The sequence below is a fragment of the Podarcis erhardii genome (genome assembly GCF_964252035.2).
Source record: "Podarcis erhardii genome assembly, chromosome: 12".
Taxonomy (NCBI): Eukaryota; Metazoa; Chordata; class Lepidosauria; order Squamata; family Lacertidae; genus Podarcis; species Podarcis erhardii.
The window spans coordinates 20,243,078-20,270,583 of NC_138513.1; the positions used below are offsets into that span (position 1 = coordinate 20,243,078).

Here is a 27,506-nt window from a genome sequence, read left to right on the forward strand (position 1 = left end):
ATTGGGATTCATAGGCATGTCAGTGGGATTTTTTATTTTCTTTTTTAAAGAGCAGATTCCCATGCCATCTACCGGGGTAATCAACATGGTGTCATCCAAATGCTATTGTACTACATTGCCATCAAACCCAGCCAGAAAGACCAATGATCAAGAATAATGGGAATTGTAGTCTGACAACATCTGAAGGGTGTGTCTTATTTCTAGAAGTCCCCTCAGGTGGTTTGACATGTGGCACCGTGGGCTCCTGTTTAAGAAATGCCAGACCTTTAGTATGTGGAACAAGTAATGTTTTTTACATCCCAGCCATTGGGAAAATTCAACATGCAGAACAGGGATGGCTAACCTGTGGTTCTCTAGATTACAGCTTGCATAATCACTGGCCATGTTGATGAGAACTGAAGTCCAACGGCAACTGCAGGGCCACAAGTTCCCAATTCTTGATGTAAAATGTATCCATAGGTTGTTAGAGGTTGCTATTTGAAAATTTCAACTATTAATGTCACAGAGTGCTCGTGGAGAGAATTAGACAAGGCATGTTGATATCAATATGAAAGGCATTTTTTGTACAAGCAAATCTTTTCCATTTGCAAGAACTTTCCAACCTCCTTCTGTGCAACCATGTAATGAGGGCAAGTTTCATTTCCACCACTCTGCAGAACTAAATGTCTTAAGAATGAAGTAGAATTAAGACAGGATTATCATTATGACAATAAATGTTAAGCTTTAAACCAGAAAAGCCTTCCACCCCCCCCCCCCGACACTACATAAAATATGAATGAATGTGACTTAAATTGGAAAATCATTCACTGTATAATACAAGTACCAAATAGGTTTATATGTGGGAGGTAAATGAGTTGTAAATGAAAGAGCAAGCACATTGGGAATAAGGCAATGCTTTTCATGTTCCATGTTCCAAAAGTCCAAGAAGATCTTTCTTGAACGGTTCTTGTCCTTCACATGAGGAGGAAATATGCTGACTTTACAGAGCACAATCCTGCACGTTTACTTAGAAGTAAGTTCCACTGTATTTGGGTTCGGGGGGTTTATTTCCAAGTACATCTACATAGGATTGCAGTCTTAATCAAAGGGCAGGCATGCAGTTCTTATTCTAGATTTCCAAGGTAGAAGATAGCATATGCGTATATATTATTTAATGCTAACATGGTATAAATGAAGGTGTGAAGGGCCATATTCTCCACACAGTAGCTTCCTGGAGTAGGGATGATGGGAAACCTCCAGTCCTATAGATGCTGTTGGACTACAACTCCTTCATAATTGGGCCATGCTGGCTGGGACTCATGGGAGGTGTAGTTCAACAGCATCTAGAAGATTGGAGGTTCCCCACCCCTGCCCTTGAGTCATCTCCTTTTGATCTCAACAAAAATGTCAGTTTCATCTGAATTTATTGCCATGTCTACTTTGATATGCAACACTGCACAGTATTTGCAAGCTCTATAACACCCAACATACATTTATAGAAGCAACAATAACACTAGAAATGGGTGCACAGTGTAGGCTGTTGCAAAAACATGCAATAACAGGCACTAGTGAATTAGATTTTTTGCTGTATTGAAGGCATCAAGTTCCTTGCAACTAGGATGGTCCTTGGAGATAATTCAGTGATTTGTGTAGCATGAGTAAGGGTAGCCACCACAAGGGGCTTCATAAGGTCTTATGTTTGCTACCCATGGCATTATGTTATTATATAAATACTGCTCAGTAGGGTTTCTTTTTGCTTTTTTAAACCTCCAAGGTACCAAATGACTTCAAGATGCTAAATGTCTTATTGCCTCTTGAAAAATGAATGAATAAATCAACAAGAAAAATAGTTTCAAAGAGTCCTTTGGCTCTGAAGATAGTTTTAGTTCTATGTATAAAGTTAATATTTCATGGTACTCAGCAGTGATGTTGAAGTAAAACACATTTATCCTTTGGGGAGATCCCTAGCTGATCAGTCACTTGCAGACGAGCCATAAAGCAAGGTCCGTGGATGCCAACGGCAAGCCTGACATTGAGGCAAGATGCTTCTAGAATGGATGGGCATTAAACTTTCATTTAAAAACACCACCACACATATACATATTCAGTTGAGGCATATGGTTCTAAATAGGCCCAGCAACAGCAGCTGGCCAGGTGGGGCACTGGCTCAGGGCCTTAGAGGTCCAGAGGAAGATGTGAACCAGCCATGCAGTCACTTCCCGCACTCCTTGCTGAGGCCTCAGACAGCTGTTTTAGTAGTGAATGAGTGGCAGTGACTGTTTCGCGTGGGAGCCAAACTTGGTTCCCATTCACAGTGGCCATCTCTCCCTTTCCATCTTAATTTATCCAAAATGCAATGCCCAGGTCTATAGATCTGTTAAATCTTTTCATAGACCTACAGGCCTAGATGTTGCATTTTGGATTTACCCAAAATTGGTGTGTGCATTTAGGATAAATTAAAGTAGCATGTGGTCACCACAGATGGGAACAGAGTTTGACCCTTATTTAAAAATGGCCCCAGCACTGACCCACTGCTTAAAAAAACTGCCCAGGGGTTCAGCAAAGCTTGGTGAGTGGTGTTGCTGTAGCCTTGGCAGCAACAGCAGTGGCAGAAGAAGAAAAATACCATGCATTGGGGGTATATGTTGGGGATGCCACCCATTGGCAGTACCCTGAAGTCTGACCCCAGCCCTGATTTTAAGCCATCGCTAGCCCATGCTCTGAATAATTTGTCTGGAGATCTGATAGGCCTGTCTCTGGGCTGGTTCATCATACCTCTGACTACTGGGTGCTCCGAATACTGGAAGCAATTCTTAACTTCCTACATGTTTAATATTCGTGTAAATCCCACTCAGTTCATGGGAATGGAGAGGATGTTCAGAACTGAGCTGCAGCTAGACTGTTTTCTTTGACTGCTTCTGCCCACCCCATTTCTCCTTCTGATGTCTGCTGTATTTCTTCCTTTGCCCATTTGAATAAATCCATCTCAGAGGTCTCATGCCTTTGCTTTGATGCACCTGTCAACACTGTTTTCTTCCCGAGGGTGTCATAATGCAAATCAGACGGTATTACAGCGTGACTAGTGCATGGGTGCATTCCTGAGTGTGCTGCACTCCATTTCTTCCATCGCTGCTTATTAGGTGAGCGCTGATAATGTTTTCAGCCTGACACACTTAATGATAAATGGAGCTTTTATTACCATCAGTGGAGGCATGCTTATTTTCAAGGTGCTTCACCTTCATAAATTAATAAGCTTCACTGCAGTTATTATAATAAAAGCGGTGGATATTTCTTTAGCATTTCCTGAATAAAATACACATCTATCTACATCTTCCCAAATACCTCCTCCTCCAGTCCCCATGTTATTGATTTTCGGAGTCCAGTTCAAAGTTCTGATGTTGAATGTACATCCTTCCATGGTTCAATGCTTGAAGGATTTCTACTGCCCAGACCCTGAGATTCCACAAAGGGAGGGAGAAGATTTCCTGTATGGTGTTCTCTGCTGGCACAACCCCATATGTGGACCTTAATTAAGAGTACTACAAGGCATGGAACAGGAAACCCATGAATCTCCAAATGAAGAAAACTCACTGCTTATAAAGTTCACTATAAAGAAAGAGAGAAAAAGGGCACAGGATTAGCCTCCTGGTGTCATGCCCCAGCTAATGATGTTATACTTACAAACAACTCAGCGGAAGCCACTGACACAATACTGTACTAGTGTTTCATCCTACTGTTCACAAAGTTGTTTCTTGCAACGGCAATAGCAGGAGCAGAAGTTATGGTGTTTCCACAGCGCATCCTAGCAAACTTTTCAAAACAAAAATTACAGTAACAGGAAAATAGAAGCAAACCTTTGGGTGGATTTTCTTATGGTAAGTTATCAGAATGACAGTTTGGACTATGTTTACTCCTTATAAAGCCAGTCAGCCAGCCAGCCAGCAAGCCATAAGCTACAACAGAAGATAAGTAAACAATTAAGAATAATTACAAAAAAACATAATATTTACAATAGCATGCAATCTTATTTATTTACCACATTATGAGCAAGTAATAAACTGTTTTGGGCTTTTGCAGGTGCCAAAGCAAATCTTACAAGAAGCCAAGAGGAAATCAGTTCCATGCAACTCAGACCAACTGGCTTTCCCCTCAAGAGGTGAGTCTAAACATTTAGTTCTGATCACAGAGAAGACTGGGCAATGTAATTATTAATGTGGTACATCCTCCACAGAGCCACTGCCACAAGAACAGAATCCCAAATCCTAGGATATTGCTGTTCCAGCAGATCTATAGGGCTGAGGTGCCAGTTATAATTAATATAGAATTATACTAATAGATGTAAACAAATGAGATAAATAGAGCTTTGGGACGATGAAGCAGTGTCTCCTGTGTTCTACAGGCTGCATTGTCAACATGGCTGTTTCCATTATCTGCTCTGTCTCCTGCAGATAAATTAGAAGCAAGCAGTAATCCACAAATCAATAATATACTAGGCTAGACTGCACTATCTTCAGAAGAAGAGAAGTGCCATTATCATTTTTTCCAACCACAGGATAACCCCCAAAATGATACCGAAAAGGTATGATCATGAAAACTATAGAGTGGAGAGTTTTTCGAAAGAGCTGCTCATTTATCTTTTAGAAGGGTCTTTAATTCTGATTTTTCATTAAACTGATGCAGTATTTTTCTTTTCTCTTTTTAAAGCAGGGGGCAGGGACAGAGAAGGAGAAGGAGAAGTTACAGAATACTCTAGATTTTGGGCTCTTAGCCCTTTGCTTAACAATATTCCAAAGCTTTACAGATCAATTGTATGCGCACAATGGAGAGTTGATAAAGAGAGCATTAATTGTTGCACACTGAACAGGTGAATATGAGCACAACAATGGCAAACCAAGAGGCTGGTAGAATTAAGCAGACATTTTTAAAAGCACCGAGTCTCTTTTAATGCAAACTTTTTTGCTTAAAGAATATTTACAACATTGTTATTTTCCCTTCATGAGCAAAGAAATCAAGCATGAATTATGGCCAACTTTGAAGGGCAACTTTGTATCCCATCTTCCAAGTGCTGGTACAAAAAGTCAGACTCAGAAGCAAAAGGAAGACTCTAAATGCCACCATAAAAAACCCAAATAGATTTTCAACAGCAAGTCAAACTGAGATAGTGGAAGTAATTAAGAGTGTCTGCAGAGTAAGCAATTTGCCTGGGAGGAAATAACATCCGCTACATATTATTTGCATATAATATGGGGAACATGCTAATTTCTTTGTAAGCAGTCATGTTTTCAGCTTTAGTATACTGTCAGACACTAAATGATATAGACGTATATGAATGCTGACCCAGCAAATATTAAGGTATTCATTTACTAAAGTAAGGTAGAAGTTGGGATAAAGGTGGGTTGTAGTTCTTCTTCTATTATTTTCCTGCTGAATTAAAGCCACTCCATGACAGAGAAGGCGACTCAGATTCAGATCTTTCATACTGAAGCCCAGCAGTCATTCTTTTCTGAATCACATTGGTTCTCATTGCTACTTCATGGCTACCAAGTACATTGCATACATCCCAATTTTCCCAAGAGACTAATTCCAGGGGTAGCATTGTACAGACAAGGGGAGCAAACCAACACCTAGGCTCACAAACAACCTACTCTTGATGCACCCCAAAGCTCATTCTTGCAAGCCAGCTGCAAAACTTGTACTTGATATTTTCCTCTTCACTGGTTGCATTTGTAAGTTCTGAACTTTTTCTCTCCAACCCACAAACACACATTTGCAAGTAAGTGGAGTGTTCCCAGTAGCTAGTAGCTGCTAGCCATCAAAACCCATCCATGCTCATTCAAGCAACCATCTAGCCATCAATGCAAGTGGAAAGAATATCGTCAGACATAAACCATGCAAAAACCTAGCAAAAATGTCATTTTGCCCATCCAAACAGGATGCCTACAACAATATTTTCAGGCCCACACTTGCTTTCTCATTGTGCTGTGAGTACCAAAATGGAAACCATACATATTTAAATGACCGAGCAATCCATAATAAAATGTAGTCTTCTCAATTAATAATGTCACAGCCTCTTGAGCTCAGCAGCAACTTCACAGAGCACTTCTCTGCCATGCACAAATACACACACACGAGAGAGAGAGAGAGAGAGAGAGAGAGAGAGAGAGAGAGAGAGAGACTTATACACAGAAGGAGAGTAGCAAGGGCTCTTTACTTAAAAGTACACTGAAGCTTGAATTTTGTGCATTGGATTTGAGAAGCCTTGTCAAAACTGAGATTGGATTCCCTCGTTGTAGACACCCTTTGTCTAGAATCAAACGAGATAATAAACTAAGATAGATGAAATATATTGGCTGCATAAAGAGCCTCCATCTTTAAATAAAAGAACTATAATTTTCTCAACACCTAGCTAAATGATGCATTGAACTATTTAAAAATATACACATTTAGTAATATTAATACCACAAGTTAAATTATAGCTGTACTTATGCTTGGTGATACCCATGAGACATATTTAAGCCTAAATTACTGCCTGCATTTCCTTTGCTGAGTACTGTGTTCTTTTTTAAAAAAAAACAACAACCCACAAACACCCATATTATCAGTACTCTCACGCATACATGCATTATTTTATTTATATTTTATTTATATTCCACTGTTCAAACCATGCTCAAGGCAGCGTACAGCATGAAAATATGATACATAACTACCACATAAGACAAGTAGTCATAAACAATAATAAAAAACTAAAAAAATACACAGAGAAACTGAACAGTTTCCACCTAAATCACAAAAAGATCTAAAATAAGGATACAGAAAACCAACAACAGCAAACCCCCACCAAACACACCAACCCAAAAAGCGGGAGTCAGTCGGGGCCCAGCCCCACCAGGCCAGGTGGAAAAAGGCCTGCAAAACAGGGAGCAGGACTGACAGCCAATATGCTCTCAGAAATACGAGAACTGTCTCTTTTAGCTAATAGACTGCTGAGTTTGAGGCACTAAATATGCTTTATATTGAGCACATACTTGATGGATGGGATGATTGAATACCTCAGAAAAAACCCATTACTTTAATCAAATTCTGTCAATCAGGTAGTGGACACCTTGTATACATTTTTCTTAACAGATCTGTGACCACATAATACAATTTGAATTTGTTTGATTTGATACTAAAGCTGTATACACACCCTTGTTTATTCTGCAATCCAGTGCACACCCACTGCTGGTTTGGGAAGTGATGTACACACACCTTTAGCCACAATTCATCTCTATCCTGTATCTATCCTGTCATTTATTTATTTTTTAAATACAACTTTTTCAGACGTTTCCCCACAAACCAACTTCGATCCAAATTTGGAATTGGGGGGGGGGCAACCTAGCTGCATTTTTATCCGGTAGATTTATTCTTCTGATCCTGGAGTTGTTCTGGATTGCTCTCTAAAACCATGAGCCCAGTTGATTGCTGGCTACTGATACCTGCCGACTACTGTTGTTTTAATGACCTTGCCTGAAAAAGCCATTTCCTTACTGCTATTCCAAGCAGAATATTATTATGTGTATGGTAGTTCCTCGCACGTAAGAGTGTGGCCAACTAAGTTCTACACTGAGTAGAGCCACTGAAGTGAACAGACCTAAGTTAGTCATGTCCATTAATTTTAATTGGTCTACTCAGAGTATGACGAATGTTGAATACTGCCCCACAATCTATTATTTTCCTCTCCCTTTCAGCTTTCTGGTGGTATTTCTCATGACATGCACCATGCTGGTGAAACAGCGAAACTGGTAGAGGACAGATGTTCCAGATCCCAGGCTGGCAAACATCTGGCTCATTCTGACAGAGATCTCTCTCTATAATATATATAATTCAACTGAGTTAACCCACTACAACAGAACAAGGCTGTGCAGACAACATAACAGATTCAAAGTCATGATGTATTAGTTCTGGAAGGTTTTCAGACTGGTGTTTTGGATTTTTTTTTAGACCATTCTTTTGTCTACAAAATGTTTGCTGTTCATAAAGCATCATTTCCCCTTCCCTGCCTCATACAAGAACTAAGTGGATTAATGAGTGTTTTCCCTTTATTTACCAGACAAAAATCCATGTTCTTTAATAACAAAATGTAAGGAAGATTTATGGACTACTCTGAGCTTCCTTTTGAGCAGCCAATTCAACAATGACTCATTCATGAAGAATGTTCTTTCACAGACTGGAGTGTGCTATGCTGTGCATCTATGTAGAGGTAAATCCAAAACAGAATTTCACATTTTCATTGTCATAGCAAATGAACCCAAGAAAAATGTATGCTGATTGTAAAATAAAATGTCCCACCTTTCATGGAGAAAGAGAGCCAGCATGTTGTTAAAATGGAGTTTGGCTGCCACCACAAGTTTTGCTTGGTTACCATTTTCCCCCAGACAATACCTCTGGAACAGCACATAGCATCATTCAAAGCAAGGGAATCTTTGATCCACTGATAGGAGGATTGTCACAGCAACCAAGTACTTTTAAGCAAGCAAGCAAGGGTTGGGGTAGAAGGATATTTGTTATACTTACCCGTTGCATTTTTAGCTGTACATAATAGGTGTGTGCTTCAGAATTTAATGTGCAGAGAAGGTCTTAATATTACTAATTAACATCTAGTACATCATTGCACAGCAAAAAGTCTTTAATCACACACTAACTGGGGTGGGGAAGCAGAGAGAGTGTAGGCAACGTCTATTAAAATATAAACTTTGTGCTCATGAACCAACTGATTGCGAGAGCAATGGCTAGAAGACATGCAAAACACTTTTATTTTTTCAAAACAATAAAAAATGGGGTGTTTTTCAGACTTTTCCACCATTCAAAAACGCAACTGGATGACTATGTTGTGTTATGTACATCCAGTGTTTTTTTCTAAAAAAAAAATGTTTAGGGGTACTCTCATTTTCCTACTCATATTGAAATACTGCCCCTCAATGAGGCCAAACTTAGATTCACAAAATGTTTAGGGGTATACATACCCCTGTGTCCCCCCAGAAAAAAGCACTGTGTACATCTTCAGTGTTTGGACATTGATCCCACTGAGGGACCAGAGCTTATTTTCTGGTTCTGTACTGAGACCATAACAACTTAAGCAGGAAAAGGTGCAGTACTTGCTTTCTGTATCTGGAGTGAGGGTATCTATGTGCTAGGTTCAACAACATCAGAGCATTTTCCAGCTATTAACACACACTGATGGCGCCTTCTCTGCATACATAATATGGTCATGATCAGTGACCAACATCCTAATTCATGATTCACACTCTGTGAGTGTGTCCGTGGGTGTTTTTACAACTAATGTTTGCTGCTGATTCAACTTGTAGTTTGCTGCTGATTCAACTTGTAGAAGTACCCAAATGTGTTACTATGTTAGCCCTGTTGCAGACGTCAACCAACACAAGAGTGAGTGCCACAAAATCACCCTCCCCACTGAGTAATTGGTTAGACAAATAGATCAAAAATCTTCTGATCAACTTAAAAGGTGTCTCCATTTAAATTAGGCAACTATTTTTTACTTTTGATGTAAGAACTGATAAAAGCTATAGGTGGCAGATTATTGGAGGGAAAACACTTTTCTCTCAGCCAGGAGGGAATCTCTTTTTTTAAGAAAATGCCTGCTGCAGCACAGGCAGGCATCAGCTAAAAAGGCCAAATAACACTTTTTTTCTTCAAAACTATTGTTTTATTCACATACAGATTTAATGCAGATTTAATCAGTTAATGAAATCCATTTACTGTAATTTGCTGGATTGGTTGACAACCCTAATGATAACAAAATCAAACCCTGATAATGCATTGTTAGGGATTTATGTACATATCCCAATTATTGTTCCACAAATACCTGCCAATCAATTTCAATAAGAATGTAGATTTTAAAATACCACCTTGATTCCTGATGTTTGGGACAAGACTTTAGAGCCCAAGTGCAAATCTGCTCTAATTTAATTCCTATCAAGCTAGCAAAAGTATACAATAACAAAAATGTCAAATCTGATTATCAGATTTCTTTCTCTTTCCATTGGAGCTCTAGCATGGATCAATTCTAAAACAGTTAAAAAGGATTCCATGGAAGTTTAATATTTTCTTCTGTAAAATCAATGGCAGGTCATAACCTAAGCATACTGTTTTGGCTGAGATCTGCAACCCATTCAAATTGCATTTCTTGTGTCAAATGAAATGGGGCCCTTTTGAAGTTACCTTTTTGTAAGTACACTTTGTACTTACAGCAAAAATTACAAAAACAAACTCCTATTATGACAGCAATGTGTACTCTAGTATACAATAAAATTAATCCATTTATATGCTACACTGATTGTATTATTGACACCAAATTATTCATGGTGGTTAAAAAAGGATGAGGTGTCATGAGGAGCTCCAGACACGGTGAGTGGGCATTAAAATTGGAAATGCATTTCAGTGTAAACATGTAAAATGATTTACATGTGGGCAAAAAACCCCCCCAACTTAACATAATACATGAATGGGGTTTGCACTAATTAGGAAAAAAAAATATTGGGATAGCTTGATTGAAATGTTGACTGCCATCTAAGGAGATCTGCCTAATGGTAGGGCTGGAACTGGTGATAAAGAGGATTGACTTAGCAATCAGCATACAATATTCACCAATTTGAGACATGAGTAGGTGTGGTAATTCATCAGTACAGTGGTACCTCGGGTTACATACACTTCAGGTTACAGACTCCGCTAACCCAGAAATAGTACCTCAGGTTAAGAACTTTGCTTCAGGATGAGAATAGAAATCGTGGTCCGGCGGTGCGGCAGCAGCATGACGCCCCATTAGCTAAGGTGGTGCTTCAGGTTAAGAACAGTTTCAGGTTAAGAATGGACCTCTGGAACGAATTAAGTACTTAACCTGAGGTACCACTGTATCTCCATTGTTTTAGATAGTTAGCAATGATCTACCATAAAGGGGGATCAGTGGCCAACTTCTGTACCTTCAGATGTCACCTGGTTATGCCGACAATGTATTTTGCCACACAAACTGACCTGTTCATTAATAATCAGGCTTCGTATAAGAATAAATTAGGTGCCATATCCAGCAGTAAATAAGTGAGAGGTTGTACCACTGAGATGAACTGCATATGGATGTTTCATGCCCATTCATGCTTTTTGTGGAGCGCCTTGCAATCCCTTTTTGTTTTAACTACCCTGAATAATTGGGTGTCACCAGCAAACTTGGGCACTGCACTGCCTCACCCCTAACTCCGGGTCATTTATGAACAAGTTAAAACCTTAATTATCAAGCTGTAACCCAACTGAATTGCCCCATAACTCTCACTAATAGGATGGAAATATTTGGACTATCATTTGTTGGGTGTGGATTACTGCCAAAGCTATCATCCGGTAGGTATTTCTTGCCAGTGCGAGTCATCTGCTCTGTGCTAAATTAAACATGTATTACTGCTTGAATTGATTCAATGTGAATTGGCAGGGCTAGCTCTGCACTCTGAGACAGAAAAGACATTAAATATTGGTCCTGGGATTTAATGTACAATGCACAGAGGAGGCATGACATTTAGCAAGTGATAGACACTCACTCCTTCACATTTTTGCTTATGTTGCACTGGCAGCAGGACCGATTTATATTAACTAAAGCTGACTAACTACTGAAGAGAAAGTATCTTAGGAATATGCATATCATAAATGAAGTTGTTTCAGCCATTCCTGACCCAATGCTAATCACACATACTCAACAACTAAAACCATTACTCCACACTGGAGGGTGGGTTTTCATTTTGTATGCAAAACTCCCTGTAAGAAATGCATATGCCATGGAATACTCGCTTGAGATTTAGGAATCTCTAGAATCTCCAATGGCTCTTGAATAAAAAATCACATGGCGAAGCTAATAGGAAAACAGGACATCTCTTAGGGCATGGGTAGGCAAACTAAGGCTCGGGGGCCGGATCTGGCCCAATCGCCTTCTAAATCTGGCCTGTGGATGGTCTGGGAATCAGCGTGTTTTTACATGAGTAGAATGTGTCCTTTTATTTAAAATGAATCTCTGGCTTATTTGTGGGGCCTGCCTGGTGCTTTTACATGAGTAGAATGTGTGCTTTTATTTAAAATGCATCTCTGGCTTATTTGTGGGGCCTGCCTAGTACTTTTACATGAGTAGAATGTGTGCTTTTATTTAAAATGCTTCTCTGGGTTATTTGTGGGGTATAGTCTGGCCCCCCACAAGGTCTGAGGGACAGTGGACCAGCCCCCTGCTGAAAAAGTAGGCTGACCCCTGCCTTAGGGAAAGGGATAACTTCTCTCCTATAGCTTCACTCCTATTGCATCCAATGTCAGGAGGGGGGTGGGTGGGTTAGATTTGTCACCCAACCATTTGTCTCAAACATTACTCTCAAACCCACTGTTTACTATCTGTCACATAACTCCCAACTGCAATTCTAAAATCCTAACCTAAAACACTGGCATTGTCTTTTTAAACTAACTCTCAGTTGAGGGAGGGAAGGAGTAAGCCCACTCATTTGCAAATGAAAGTTGCCCTTGATCCTAAACATTCATTGCCCCCAGACTATCAGCTCATGTAAGAGGCTAGTCCTGGCTTAATCAGCTTTTGATGCATGTTGATTCCAGAGGGCTCAAGGCATCTAGTACACAGTTCAAATACACACATGAGTCTAGCAACCAGTTTTAACACTCGGTCTAAGCCTTAATTTAATTCTAACACATAGCTGGATCTGGAATTTAGGGTGTCTTGCACCCGCAAACAGTATTTTAATGCTTGTGTAATTGTATTTTATACTTGTAAACTGCTTAGAAGGCTATTTAATAATGCTGCTGCTGCTGCTGGTGGTGGTGGTAGAAGCTCTGTTGGCATATTCTTCACCAGAAACTGCAAAGCTAAATACTAACTTGGATGACAAATAGTTTAAATAAGGACTTGGGTTTGCTTTGCAGTAATATTTCCAATGTTCTTGTTCTTTAGCACAGAAATGTTAAACATTAAGGTGTTTGCATTTATCTTCATAGCTGTAACACTCTTCTCTTTTTTAGAAAACTCAACCTTTTCCCTTTTTAATAATAAAAATAATAATGCTTTCTCAATGTGACAAACATTTAGCTACCCAGAAATACACATACCATACTTTTCTGTCTATAAGACGCCCCCTTGTATAAGACACTCCCTCTTTGCGGGGACTCCATTTTAAGAAAATGAGGGGAGATGGCCCAAAGTTATTGAGTCTCTCCCCCAACGCAGCTGTGGTCAGGAAACACTCCCAGATTGTTTTCTGCGCACAGTGACATGGGGGAAGTTGCACTCCCACCAGTCATGCAGTTTGCAGCAGCGCAACCTCCCCTGATGCCGCCGTGCACGGGAAGTGATCCAGGGAGTGTTTCCCATGCACAGCGGCATCAGGGGAAGTTGCGGCCCTGCCAACCATCTGGTTAGCGGGAGCGCAACCTCCTCCAATGCCGCCGCATGTGGGAAATGACCCAGGGAGCGCTAGCTGCGCACAGCAGCATCGGGGGAAGTCGCACTCCTGCCAACGAGCTGGCTGGCAGCGCACAGCTTCTCTCCCCCCCCATGCAGCTGTGGGCAGGAAAACCCCCCAGATCGCTCCCCGCTTGCTGTGGCATCAGGGGAAGCCGCTCTCCCACCAACCGATGCCACTATCCGTGTACTGGACGACCCCAGTTTTTTGACATGATTTTTGAGTCAAAAACCCCCATCCAATACACAGAAAAATATGGTATTTCCAGCCACCTCAAAGCAAAACTGGTTCAGAGGGAAGGGATTGAATCAATCTCTTATTTCTCTGGTGGTGAGGAATAATATTTCTCCTTTGCCTCCCTTTATATAGAGACTTGCTGTTTGTGGTGTTTTTATAAAAAACCCTAACAATTCTCTGTGCTGCTGTAACACAAGTGCAGGTCCCTGGATTCTTAAAAACTAAAAATTTTAAGCTTTCTGCTACACTGCAGGTAGCTACCCTAGAAGGAAGTGAATTTATTCTTCTCACTGGTCTCCTAAAACTTTTGCCCTTTCTCTAAGCATTCTCAGAAGGCAGGAACCGTTTTTCAAAAAGAGTCACGCAAACAAGCAGAAGGGCATGGCCGTGGATTAAATATTGCATCTATATTAGAAAACTGCTCTGCTGTAATGAAATCAGGAAAATTAAATGGAAGGGTGGATCAAAATCATTATAATCTATGCTAGCCTAATCATGTCAAAAATAAAAAGATATCTGTTTATCTGTTACCTCAGTCAAAATTCCTATTTTGGAAGCCAGCAAAGTAAAGAGCAGGGATAGGGAAACTCTGGACTTCCAGATGTTGTTAGACTACAACTCCTATCATCCCTGACTATTGGCCATGATATCTTGGGCTGATGGGATTTGTAGTCCAACAATCAGGGATTACATAGGACCAGGGAGACTCCAGTTGTTCAAATTCCTGCCCAGCCTCTCTCCGCTCAACCTATCTCACAGTGTTGTGAGGATAAAGTGTGGAGAGGGGAACCATGAGCTCTGTGTTGCTCTAAGTTCCTCAAAGGACGGGTAGGATAAAAATAGAATAGAACAAAACATTTTGTCATAGGAATATAGTAGTTTGACTCACAAATTACATTTTTATATGTAAGCCTATATTTTAAATTAACTGCTACACATGTGAAGTGTGAATGTGACAAATATGTGGTACACTTATCAATGAGCTATCATTGGCCAACAGCATAAAAATCTTACCTATTACCACTGCACAAATGACTGAGCTGAAGATGGGTGAATCTGTCAACATTGTTTTTTCTCAGTTTCTCCTTTTTCCAATCAGATTTGGTTCACCCCATTGAAATATATGTCTGCATTTTCATTAATATCCATTAAAAGTCTGCATGAAAATTCATGTTTTTGGGGGTCTCAGTATTTGCATTTTGTATGAAATTTTGCCTAGGATATATGAATTTCTCAAGCCATTTCCCCCTAACAGAAGACATTTTTTGTATGTACCTTTCTCTAGTATAGATCTCTTTGTATACATTTTTGCAATAATATATTTTTACACATGTTCCTTGATTGAAGGACTGCATTGCAAAGTTTGGAGAAATGAGAATTTCAAAGGAGAGCAGTGTTTAGATTTGTGTATTAGTTTGGGACCTGTACATTTGGTAGGTTCGCATTAAAATGCAGCTGCTGAGTATTAAGACATCATCCACAATCTGATACTAAACCAGAGATGGAAAAAAGGAAACCCCTTTGAAATATTCCTAAAGACTGGAAATCACAGAATAAGTGTGTTGTGGGTACAGAAAGCATAGTTAAATTATTTTGAGTACCGGTAAATTACAGGCTGTGAGGTATTTGCTTTGCTTTCCTCTGAATGCTGGTGCTGAAGGGTTGAATTCAAATGAAAACTGTAAATACAGCAACCTGAACAGTAACAGGATAGCTGCTTTCTTTGCCAGAAATTTGTAGGAGGAAGTGTTTGCAGGGATACCTGATGTGTTTGTGTCATCACAGGCTTTGTGTCACCCTGTGTACAAAATGAGAGGGTGTCCCAGAATCCACTCTACTGTTTTAGAGGATTGTGGGGGCACTTTAAGAGCTTGCAAGAAGCAGCAAAAGAGTATGGGCTTAAGACGGTGCATTTGGTACCCATAGAGAAATCTCCTAATGGGCCACTCTTGGTGACATGATTGGGTCCATGAATATAGCCCATAGAATGTGGACTGCCATGAAACACAACTTAAAATGGGAGGCTCTCTCAACCATTTGTACAGCAGTTTCTGAACTTCCTGTGCTACAAGAGCCCTGTGTGACCTTTGGGCATGGTCACAAAAAACTAATTTGTAAAATAGCAACAACCACAGCAGCAACAACAAGAAGATGTGGATGTTGAGTAGTGTCCCAAATAAGATAATCTCTCTACATTTTGTACTGTCGCTGGAGAACTGCTAAATCTGCCAGCCCTACTTGGTAACTGGTTATACTGTATAGTGCATTTTGGTATTCTTAAATCATGTGCCTGAACAAAAGAGAAGAGTGTTACATCCTCCCTTGAATTAGAAAATGCTATTTATAGAGGATTTCTGGAAGTTTTACTGCATGGCTCATTACTCAGGTGTCTTTGTAACAGGTCAGCAAAAACGTACATCTTGCACACACAAAATGCAGTCCTGCAGAAACTAACAAGATAGCGAGATACCATATTATAGCCATTTGGGGGCCATAAGAGGGAGGGAAGAGGATAGTTTGAGAGAAAGCTTTGACTGTCTTTGGAAATGATGATACTTCATAAGCCAATAATGTATTTCCAGACCATCATCACACTTACGGTTTTGTGTGGGTGGGTGGGGGATTCCACAAAACATGTTTAGGAGTTTGATTCCTAGTCTGAAATACATCTTCCATGTCCAAGAAGACTTTGGCATTCTTAAAAAGCAGATTCTAGGCAGCTATTGCATGCAAGAAGGTTTCTGTCAGAAAATGAAATTCTTACTCAAATGAGAACTAAACACAACCTAGCTCAGGCAAAAATGTGAACAAAACATTAGGACCAAAATACACACACACACACACACACACACACACACACACACACACACACTGCTTTTAAAGTATTAAAGATACATTTAAAAATCAGATAAGGGGGATAAGGAAATTGCAGGAAAGCTTTGCAAAAAATAAATCATTGCATCTGTACTTGCAGCAGAAGATGTAGGGAAGCTACAAGGACTCCCACAACTGAAGGCATTTTTGTTCTGACAAGCTTTTGCAGTGTGTGGAAAGTAGACAGAGAAGTCCCCCCACCCCATAACACTAGGATTTGGGGTCATCTGATGAAACTGAATGGAGGAAGATTCAGGAGAGACACACAGTAATTTGCTGCCATAAAGGCCCTGCTGGATCAGATCAAAGACTCATTTAGTACAGCATCCTGTCCTCACGGCTAGCTTGATGGTTATGGAAAGTCTACATGGCAGACTGAGTGAAATAGCGCTCTCCCCACTTGTGATGTGGTGAAGCAAATTTAGATGGCCTTGGGCTGATCCAGAAGGCACCCTCTTATGTTCTTATGAAACTTTACTATATAGCCTTACGTTTGCTAAACAGCTTTCATTAGAAAAAGTCTACTCCTTTCAGTAGGCTGGTGAAATTAGTTAATTGGCCTTTTGCTACAAACTTCGTAGTGACTGGAATTTTTGAGTCAGGCAAAGCTACGGTTTAAGAGAAAGTGAAGCAACCTTGGCAACAATTAAGCTTTCTATTCAAAGCAGATAAGGTAATGGCCAGATGGGGGAAAAGAGAGGTGCAATAAAACTAAGAGGGTTAACTTCTGAATATTCATTGTTCTTCCCAATCAAATGAAATATCGCACAATGTACAGATTTGTAGACTCGCCTGGTGTTAAGACAAGAATGTTAAAACAGCTTTCAATCTTCTCCTGAGGTAACAGCACATGTGAGAGGGGAAATCGTTATTTCCATGGACTTTTTGATTCAGCATGCATGTATATATTTAATTTCAGAGATGATATCATAACTCCATTTTCCAGTCATCTCATGATAAAGTGGATAATATAGCACACTGAAGTCTTTATTCTCCCTCCAGAAAAGTGTTATTAAAGTTGAAGGACACATTCCAGAAAAGGAAATAAAAGCCCTAAAGCAGGGCTTCCCAAACATGGTTCACCAGCTATGGTTGGACTACAGCTCCCTTCATCCCTGACCACCGGTCCTGTTAGCTAGGGATGGTGGAATTTATACTCCACAAACAGCTGGAGACCCGGGTTTGGGAAATCCCACCCTAAAGGATGGTTTGAATTAGGGAAGTGGGAGGGGGGTGTCCTGAGGAGAGAGCTGAGGGCTAGATGGAAAGGCCTGGAAGGCTATATTCAGCCCCCAGGTCCCTCATCTAAGAGAAATCATATCTCAAATCTGCAATAGTTAATCATTGAGAAAACCCAGCATCTTACACTACTAGTGCTTGATCTGAGCAAGTGCTGTTTAATGTTTAAAGCCCAACAGTGAACTGCAAATGGTGTTTAATGAATTTTTAAAATTAGTTTTGATCATCTGCAAAGGCCATTAGTGCAGGCTGGTGCAGATGCTAAACTCAGGGAAGACTGGACTATGGGAGACCAGACCTCAGCTATCATCGGTCTCTAAGCCATAGCTCAGTTTTGCACTTAAAATTGAGGAGTGCAGATTTGCTTCCCAAAGTGGGCACAGAAGATGCCAGGATATGGAGCCACCAACTGAATCTCCTTAAATAGAAAAACTGACCTAGTATTGGTCCCGAAAATGAAATTTTCAGGTGTCTGAATGCAAAGAGAATGCAAAGTAGATCTGCATTCTTGGTTATAAAAGATGTCAGTTGTCAAATGTTATAGGAAAGAAATAAAGAGCACTACAACCCCTACATAAGACGTTTACAACTGTACTCAGTTTTTGGATATATTATTTTCTAGGCTTCTTCCATTATCATGTTCCTCTGACTCAGCATTTTAAAGAGATTGGAATGTAATGAACTTTTTATGAACTAAGATATGGGTGGTTACCTCTAATGAATCATTGAGACAGAAGTTCCTTTCAATGAGAAGCTATTTGTACTAGACAAAATGAATCAAGTTAAAGTTTTAATTGTTATTTCTCTTCCTTTTTCTCAAAAAAAGAAAAAGAAAAAGAAGTATAAACCAATCAAGACAGAACTTAGAAAAAGAAAGTTTGACTTAGACTTTGCTAGTAATACTGCAAAAACATCCAGAATGTAAACACCATAGGATGGATCCAGACTGAATTAAGTACTGTTGAAATCCATGGAACAAGTTAGGTGTGGCTTAAATCTTACTGGCTTATTTGGGAAATGAATCCTACCTACTTAATCTGGACCCAGCCTAAGTATTATTATTTTTCAGATGTGCAATTTGTCATGAAATTGAACTGAAACACCTGCAATGCTATTCGATAAAAAGAGGTGCCAGAACTTACCATGAACAGCTCCCTTGTAATGGCAATGGTGCTGGAACTGAGTTCCAATGAGTTCCGAATGAGAAAAAGCCCTGCACCTAAGTAAATTCAACTGAGATGAACACTACACCATTCAAATGAACATCCCCCCCCCACCTTGTCTTGAGATTACTGGGCCAATGTGAGAAGCCACAAGGAAGCTGTTTCCACACCAGTTGTGGAATTGGAGTTTAATCCCTGGTCACAATCTGCTATTCTAGTACAGACTCTTCCCTACTCAGAAAGTATATCAAATGCATCCATGAACACATTTCTAATGGAGGGAATCCAGAAAATTGCAGGCAGAGTTATGCCCATGCGATGGTTCTTTTTCACCTTCTCCATTCCACTGCGTCCCAGTACATCTCCTAAAAAGCCATTGTCAAGGGTCAAGGGATCCCCTACAGCAGTGTTCTTCAATCGTGGGTCCCCAGATGTTGTTGGGCTACCATTTCCACCATCCATGGCCATTGGCTAAATTGGAGTTGTCGTTCCACAAAATCTGGGGACCCAAGGCTGAAGACAACAGATGGAAGGAAGCAGAACTAGGAAGCTTCAGCTGGAGAGGGAATGCGGAGGCCCCACATGTACAAAAATGAAGGGCCTTCTCTGAGCCCTGCCCAATGTCAGGAATTAGCAATCCCATTTATTGACAGATTTAAGCCCTCTTTGGGTATTGTCCAACCCCTTGTTGAACATGGGCGCAAGAAGCAGGGCTATATTGAATGGCTCTGTCCTGGACATTGCACATGGTGTCTTGGTGTCTGCTTATACAGCCGTCATCCCTCAAGAGGGCCTCATATTCATGCTGTATGTGTAGACATCAGGGAGTAGCACACAACAGCAGGGTTGAAGCTACTCGGCTCCTCACTCCTTTGTTATTTAGTCTTACCTTCTGCGCATCTACCGCCTTAGCAATCTTGTCATATTTGTGTTCCTTGTTGTTTTACATTCTTGGAGGCTCAGCTCTTTCTTTCAGAGTCCAGGTGTTCGGAAGTGTGCCATAGGACTAACAATCACTTTCTTTGTTATATTTATTGCAAAAGAAAAAGATGTCGGTGTTTGATTAGTGAACCTCTGGAAGATTATTACTGGATTTATTTTACCTCTGGGGAAATACTGGTGTGTTCAGTTTCCACCGTGTTCATTCTTCACGACATCTTTTGTGTGTGTTTTTTAAAATATGCAGCTAACCACAAGCTAGGCATTTTTTGAACTTGAGCAAAGGAAAAATGAGTGCCTCCCAGCTGCTCTAACTGTAAATGTAACAAAAATAATTAAAGGTAATTAAGTGTTGTGTGTGTGCAGAGATTGAGGGGGTAGGTAGCAAGCAACTAAAGCGATTTTGCAAGTAGACAGATCTTATCTATCAATGCTCATGGCTAAAGGGAGAAGAAAGGAAAAGAAAGGAGAAATTATGTGCCTTTCACTATTGAGGTAAGCATGGAATGATTTTTCCCAGTTCATATTAAGTGTGGTTCAGGCTGGAGGAACCTGGATTCAAGCCACGTCTTTCAGTATGTGGCTTTGATTACATCAAACTTTTGTACTTGTTTTTCAAAAGGTTGCACAGATATGATAATAATAATCTATCTCTTTTTTTGTTTTTGTTTTTTAAATGTAGCCTGCCTTACCACTGTCCAAGGCACCTTTCATAAGAATTAAAACCACAGTATTAAATGCAATAAAAACAATACTGAAATTGAAACTAAAATGGCAGTGCCCTCCACATTCAGGACCATCAGGACATAGCTGACCTCCCATGGTATGTTTGTCAGGGGAAGGCAGGACTGCCTCTCTCGTTTTGACAGCCATTTTGTGTTACGACATGCACCTCCATAGCAGCAGCTGTTTTGTGACTGGCAGCTCCAGCACTCTTTCAAAATTGTAAAATGTGCCTGCTGATCTGAAAAGGTTGGCGACCCCTGGTCTAGGGACTGGCATGAACAAACATTTCACCTACCATCTCAGAGAACAAGGCTTTCAACCAATTCCTTTGTGAGAAAAGAAACCTTTCCTTTCCCTCAGTTCTTAAGCTCTCGAGGAAGCGGGGACTGGCACAAAATGCTTGCTGCTGATAATTGTGTGCAGAAAGAAGGCCTCATGACCCAGTGAACATAAGGCAACTGGCCCTCTGCCCTTTTGTTATTTAAAGCTATATTCTAGTGGAGGAAAAACCAGGCTGATAGAAATCAAATTCATTAAGATTCTGTGTCACTGAAATCTTGTCTAGTGATGGCTTTAAATTCTTTTCAGTTTTATCCCCTAAAGACCATTTGGAATGTGACCCTGGCGGCCCACACTTGTCTTCTTCAATCAGGCCCACCTTTCTTGTTATCTGCCACCTGTAGGGGTCTGGCTAAAGTCAAAGTCATTATTTCTGGATCTGAACGTCCTCATGTGGAAAACACACACACACACACAGAGAGAGAGAGAGAGAGAGAGAAGGAGAGGGAGACAGAGACAGAGAGAGACTTCTCTTGCTATTACATGTAGTCGAGCAATACAGGGCATGGGGCATGTTTGTATATCTTTAAAGAGATTGTATTGCAGATATATAAATATAAACATGATTTGGGGGTTCTGTTAGTTAAAGAAAAATAAAGGACAAAAGCTTGAGTACAGAGGAGCATATTTATTATATCCAATTCTTTTATGGAAGATTGTGGTTGCTGGCTAATTGTATCTCCTCCTTGCCCTCACATCAGCCTCATTGCAACCCTAAAGTTGGACTGAAGCCCAGGTGAAGGAAAGGCCATATCTCAGTGATAGCATATCGGCTTTGTCACCCAGTGCTGACAATACTGAGCTACCTATATGGACTTAATGGTCTGATTCAGTATAAGGCAGCTTCCTGTTTCCATTTAAACCACCCCATTATGGAGACCATGAGGACTTTAAATTTACCGTCTGGCTGTTCACTGTGAGAACAAGATCCTGGACTAAATGGGCCACTGGACTCAACCCAGAAGTCTATTCTTATGTTCTTATGAGTTAAGAAGGAACTTATTTCAAAGGTTCTAACACCACACTTAATGCTACCTATTCATTCTGTAAGGTTGAGAAGATAGGTGATAGGCAGACAACCCAAGGGATTTTTTGCTTCCAGCATTCAAAATAAAAACTATGCAAGCTAATATAACTGTCTGGAGTGTAACTGCATCCTGTTGAAGTATGGGATGGAGCCTGTGGAGATCATGCTAATAAGGGCTATGAACTCTGCTCAGGTTGGGTTCCTTCCACACACACTGCAAGTGATGCAAGGCTCAAGTGCATCTCTGCATGTTTATTCTGCACGGGGTAGGTTAGGATGGGGAATCAGTGGCCCTCTGGAAGTTGCTAGACTATAACTCCCATCAACCCTAACCATTGATGATGCTGGCTGGGACTGATGGGAGCTGGAATCCAACAACATCTGGAGGGTCACAGTTTCCACATCCCTTGGACAGATAAAGGAAAAGATCTTTCACAAAGATTTTGTAATCTCAGTTGTTAAGAGATGTCTATTCCCCTCACAAAGCTGTGATTCCCAGAGTGTTTATTAAAACACTTCCTTTTCCCATAGAACTCAGGTATTTTACTGCTTTAAATGCATAGTGCAGATTGGGCTACGGCCAACAACTCATACATTGCAGTATATGAAATAAGGATTTTATTTAAAAACATACTTCTTTATTTTTCAATCATTTTCCCCCTGCAACATAAAAAGAAACTCCCAAATGAAATTTATCTGCTTCCGTTTTAGTTAATACTTAAAGCACTTTGGCAAAATAATTTATCCATTAATAATCACTGATACTTGAATATAAGATTGGCATTGATCCGGATCCTGCTTTTTTGAGGACATTTACCGTAGCAAAAGGCATTACTACTGCAGTGAGTCCCAACAGCATGCAATGATTCCCTATCAGGAGACATTAAATCATAAATTAATATGGGTCATCTGCAAATCCATCTGCTGCTGAGGAACTAAAGAGAAGCATTTGCAAAAGGCTTTAGATTTAACTGTGTAGAACTTCTAAAGATTTACAAAGACAGAAATGGCAATTTAGCACTTTGCTAGAAGAATGTCTTTTTTGGTGTGGGTCTCTTTTTAAATCAATATTATCACTAATCCCAGAAGCAGCACAATATTTTGTTTCTACCTTTTCCAGTTTGAGTAGCATGGAATTCCAACCACAAATAAATGGCATTTAAGTTTTAAAAATAATATTGTAAAACAAAATGAAACACACCCAAAAACTTTCTTAAATGGGGTGGGGGGGATAATGTTTAAAGCTCAACCTCCTCCTAACTTTTTCTTATTTCTTAATTCAGATCTCCACAAAAGTCAGGCATGGAACTGCAAAATTTGAAAGGTACAAAAAAAATGCCTCAGGGCCTCGAACTGACAAGCAGCCCATTTTTAAAATTATTTTCTTATCTTCATACCTTTATAGCCTACCTTTCCCCAACTGTAGAACAACAACATGCATTTGTTCTTACAAGGTGACTTGCTGGATACCAAAAAAAATCCATATAATATCAACTTTAGATTAGCCTTTGTGATTTGAAATCATTTTTATGGTTATATAAATAGGCCAGAGAAAACAGTCTTCACTTTTATCTGTGCATCTAATTGGTAAAAAAATAAAGGACATGTTTTTAAAATTATGTTTTCCTATCACAATACCAACTTCTTCTGGCCTGCAAGAATTAAAGAGATAAATTTCATTATTCAACACACACTAGCAAACAGAGTTTTGTGGGGGAATGTATGCGGGATTTCAAGGGACATGCTAATTCATTGGTCCAGGTAATTACAGGGAATGCTATAGTAAAAACATCAGAGTGGTTTACAACAAACCCTGAACCCTTCTTTTTTATTATTTCGGGATACAGATGATAGCATAAATAATTTCCCTGCATGCTATAGGAACAACGAGGGGGGGGGGGGAATTTACCTCTGAGAATATCTGTAATATCCATGGGTATATAAATCCTAGGAAATTTAAGGGGTGGTTCACAAGCCATTTATATTGATATAGTTTTATAGGAATCAATAGGCTCCAGGTAGCAAAACAGGCCTAACTGCTATTTTAGTAGAATACTAAATGTCTGCATCATTCTTCTTCTACACAGTACATGCCAGATTCACTGGAACCAATATGGTGTCATGGCTCTACTATTATTTCCATTCAGTTATGAAATCCAGTGGGTGGCCTTGGGCAAGTTACAGTTGCTCAGTCTAGTCTCCTTCACAGAGTTCAGATAGGAAGGGTAGGGTGCATAGAAGAGAAGTAATATTTCCTTCCCAAATGTCGGTTTTATGACTTGGTGCTCAAGTGTCAGCTGGGCATAAAATATTAAAACAGATATTCTTGGGGGAAGCAAGCTTGTAGTTAGTGGTGTCTAAGGTAGAACTGTAGCTGTTTCTGAAATACATGTCCATCACTTGTTGACTGATGGAACCTTATATAAATACTCATGACATACAAACCCAGAAGCATCATGGGAACCTCTTTGGAGTATGCCTAGCCCAGCCCAGATGTGCACATGGAGTGTGAGTCATGTCTAAGGACCACACATGCATGTGAAGGGCCCACATATGTCAGCAACACAGCAAGCATCATAGAAATGGAACTTTAGCATCAAATTGTGGTACCCAGAACCAGACACAGTACTCCAGATGTGGTCTGACCAAGGCAGAATAGAGTTGGACTATTACTTCCCTTGACAATATACTTCTGTTGATGCAGCCTAGAATAGCATTAGCTTTGTTTTGCTGCTGCATCATGCTCATGTTAAGCTTGTGGTCTACTAAGACCCCTAGATCCTTTTGTACTACAGTGGTACCTCGGGTTAAGTACTTAATTCGTTCCGGAGGTCTGTTCTTAACCTGAAACTGTTCTTAACCTGAAGCACCACTTTAGCTAATGGGGCCTCCTGCTGCCGCCGGAGCACAATTTCTGTTCTTATTAAAGACATTTAAATATCCTTTTCACATGTACTACTGGCAATCCAGGTGTTGTTTGTTTGCATGTTGCTTTTCCAGAAGTTTGTGTTCAAAACAGCTCACAACATATCAATTAACAATAGGTATGCCAATCCAAAACAACAACAATAGAAACAATTGCAAATAACCATTGTCTCCATAAGTAAGCACATCATTAATATATAAATCAACACAACTTTGTAGGGAATGCAAATTACCCAGTCGAACATCTTAAAACTATAATACAAGGCCCAATAGGTTTGAGTCTTCATCCTATAATGTTTTGGTCCTGAAATTTGTGAAAGTGGTTCAGCAAGCTTTTAGGACTTCGCTGATGATTCACATACTAGAATGAGCACAATTTAAGTAATTGCAATGAAATCAATTACCTATTCGTTAAATACTGAAATTATATTTTTTTGCTCTCTCCGGTTTTCCTGAAGATCCTTAAACAACTCTGTCTTGGAAACATAAACTGTAATTTGGCCTCCAGGAAAAAAAGGGGGGGAGGCTAATCCCTCAGCACAATGTAAAATGCTTAAGCAGATGTTTATGAAAATCTGTGTCCTTGGGCCATGTATAGATTTGCTATGCTACAGTTGTCATCATAAGCTACTAAAGAATTTGCAAAGCTGCATTAAAGATTACCAAAGTTAAAATCCTAGAATTAGAGAACTAGATGACCCCAAAGTCCCATTGTGTCTAAACCTTTCCTGCATGGCAGCACCACCCAACTGGCAGGAGCACCATTTACAGTAGGTGGTATGTGGGAGGCAGTGTGTCACCTCCAGAATTTCAAACCACAGAGCACCTATTATTTTGGACTAGTTCATTAACTCTACATTCTACATATTCCCCCAAGAAGCCCTGTGTATTAGCAAAACGATTGACCAAATCAGCCAAAATGATTTACTTCTTTGTGGTCATTCTCTAGTTGAGATTCCATTATAAACAGAGAAGCAATGCCATGGACTCACTTTTTTAAAAAATATATGTGCAAAAACAACAAGGAGTCTTGTGGCACTTTAAAAATTAAAAATGTGTTGTGATGTAAGCTTTTGTGGACTACACACATAGATGATTTTGCTTGTGTGTGCATTGTGTGTGTGTGGTGAATTATAAACAGTGAGGTCAGAAAGATATGACATGTACAGGTGGTGATAAATCACCTTACTAACGGTGGCCATTCATAAAAAAACTAGGTGCTAACACACATCCTGGCACTGGTAAGCCAACATGATAAAAATCAGTTGTGCCAACTCAGTCCACAAGTGATAGCACTGAACCTCTTGATGTATCCAGTGGTTTTATGTTGTAATCTCCTCTGAAGTTCCTTTGATTAAGGGTGGCCAGTTACAAAGTGTCCTGGGAGGCTGAAGTATTTCCACAAGCCACGTCCAATGACAGATTTGTTTCCATTATTCTTTTCCATAGAGACTGGCCTCTTTGCACCATGTACAATGCAGAAGAGCAGTGATGGTGGATGATCACTTATGTCCCTTTGGAAGATGAGCTGGTGAATGAACCACTGGTGGGGTGGATGACATTACCGGGTCCTGTAATACTGCTGTGGATGGAGTTGGTGGCATCAGTCTGCCCCAGGGTCTGCTCCCTGTGTAGATATCCCTGTCATTGTTGCTGAGTAGCTGTTTTAAGCAGTGGTGGCTGGTGTCCATTGGGAATGATGGGGTGGAAGGCAGGAAGCCTAGCAGTAGGTGGAGCTAGAGCCAATGAGAGGAAGAGTTTGGAAATTCTAGCTTTGTCTTAGGTTGTGTGAATGCTCTTTGTAAGCAACTACAGGCCTTCTATCCAAGGCTTGGAAGAGGGAAATGTCATTGTCTGGGATGGGCTGTAGAAAACTGAACATATAGTGATTTAGGGAATACAGTGTTTAGGGAAGTTTTTAATGTTGTTGTGTTTTTTTTTTTTTTAATATTCTGTTGGGAGCCACCCAGAGTGGCTGGGGTAATAAACAAATAATCTAATTTTGACTTGTAATTGACAACAAGTAGTGTTCTGTCATTTTTCTCTCCTCTAATAGATTCTTTGTGGGAAGTAGACTGTAGCCCACAAAAGCATACGTCATAATAAATTTGTTTGTCTTTCAGGTGCCACCAGTCACTTTTGCTGCAAGACACTATGTCGCTACCCCTTTTGGAAATGGTTACATATCTGTGCAGGTAAAATTATGTGGTCTGGATGCTTAAGTACATTGTAGAGTCCATTTAACTTTCTGAGTGTTACACTTCCGCAAATGTACTGCAGTTTTCATTACATCTGACTTGATTGGCAGGGTTTAGATAATTTGTTTTCTAATTAACATGGCTTTCTGCTTCATTCTGATTAGCTTCTAGCAGGTAGGTTCAGAGAACGCAGTTGGCGGTGACAGTATTTTGCTCTCCATGGTAACTAACTTCCTGAGAGATGCTTAATTGCCTGATTGTCTGTTTCGGAAATGCTGCTGTTTTGGATGCTACCCTTGCCTTCACTTAAACAGAAGAGGTCCTCTTAACCAGTTATACAGTGGTACCTCGGGTTACATACGCTTCAGGTTAC

At 40.1% G+C, this 27,506-nt stretch overlaps 1 protein-coding gene across 1 annotated transcript in view; it reads left to right on the forward strand.

Moving 5' to 3' along the window:
* The window catches only part of LOC309325732 (uncharacterized protein), a 75,548-nt gene that overhangs the window by 22,624 nt on the left and 25,418 nt on the right, over positions 1–27,506 (forward strand). The window contains exons 2-4 of the mRNA XM_081834031.1: positions 4,057–4,135; positions 8,069–8,218; positions 27,059–27,130. Coding sequence (XP_081690157.1) covers positions 8,164–8,218; positions 27,059–27,130 — 127 coding nt within the window. The 5' untranslated portion in view covers positions 4,057–4,135; positions 8,069–8,163. The remainder of the gene's footprint in view (positions 1–4,056; positions 4,136–8,068; positions 8,219–27,058; positions 27,131–27,506) is intronic.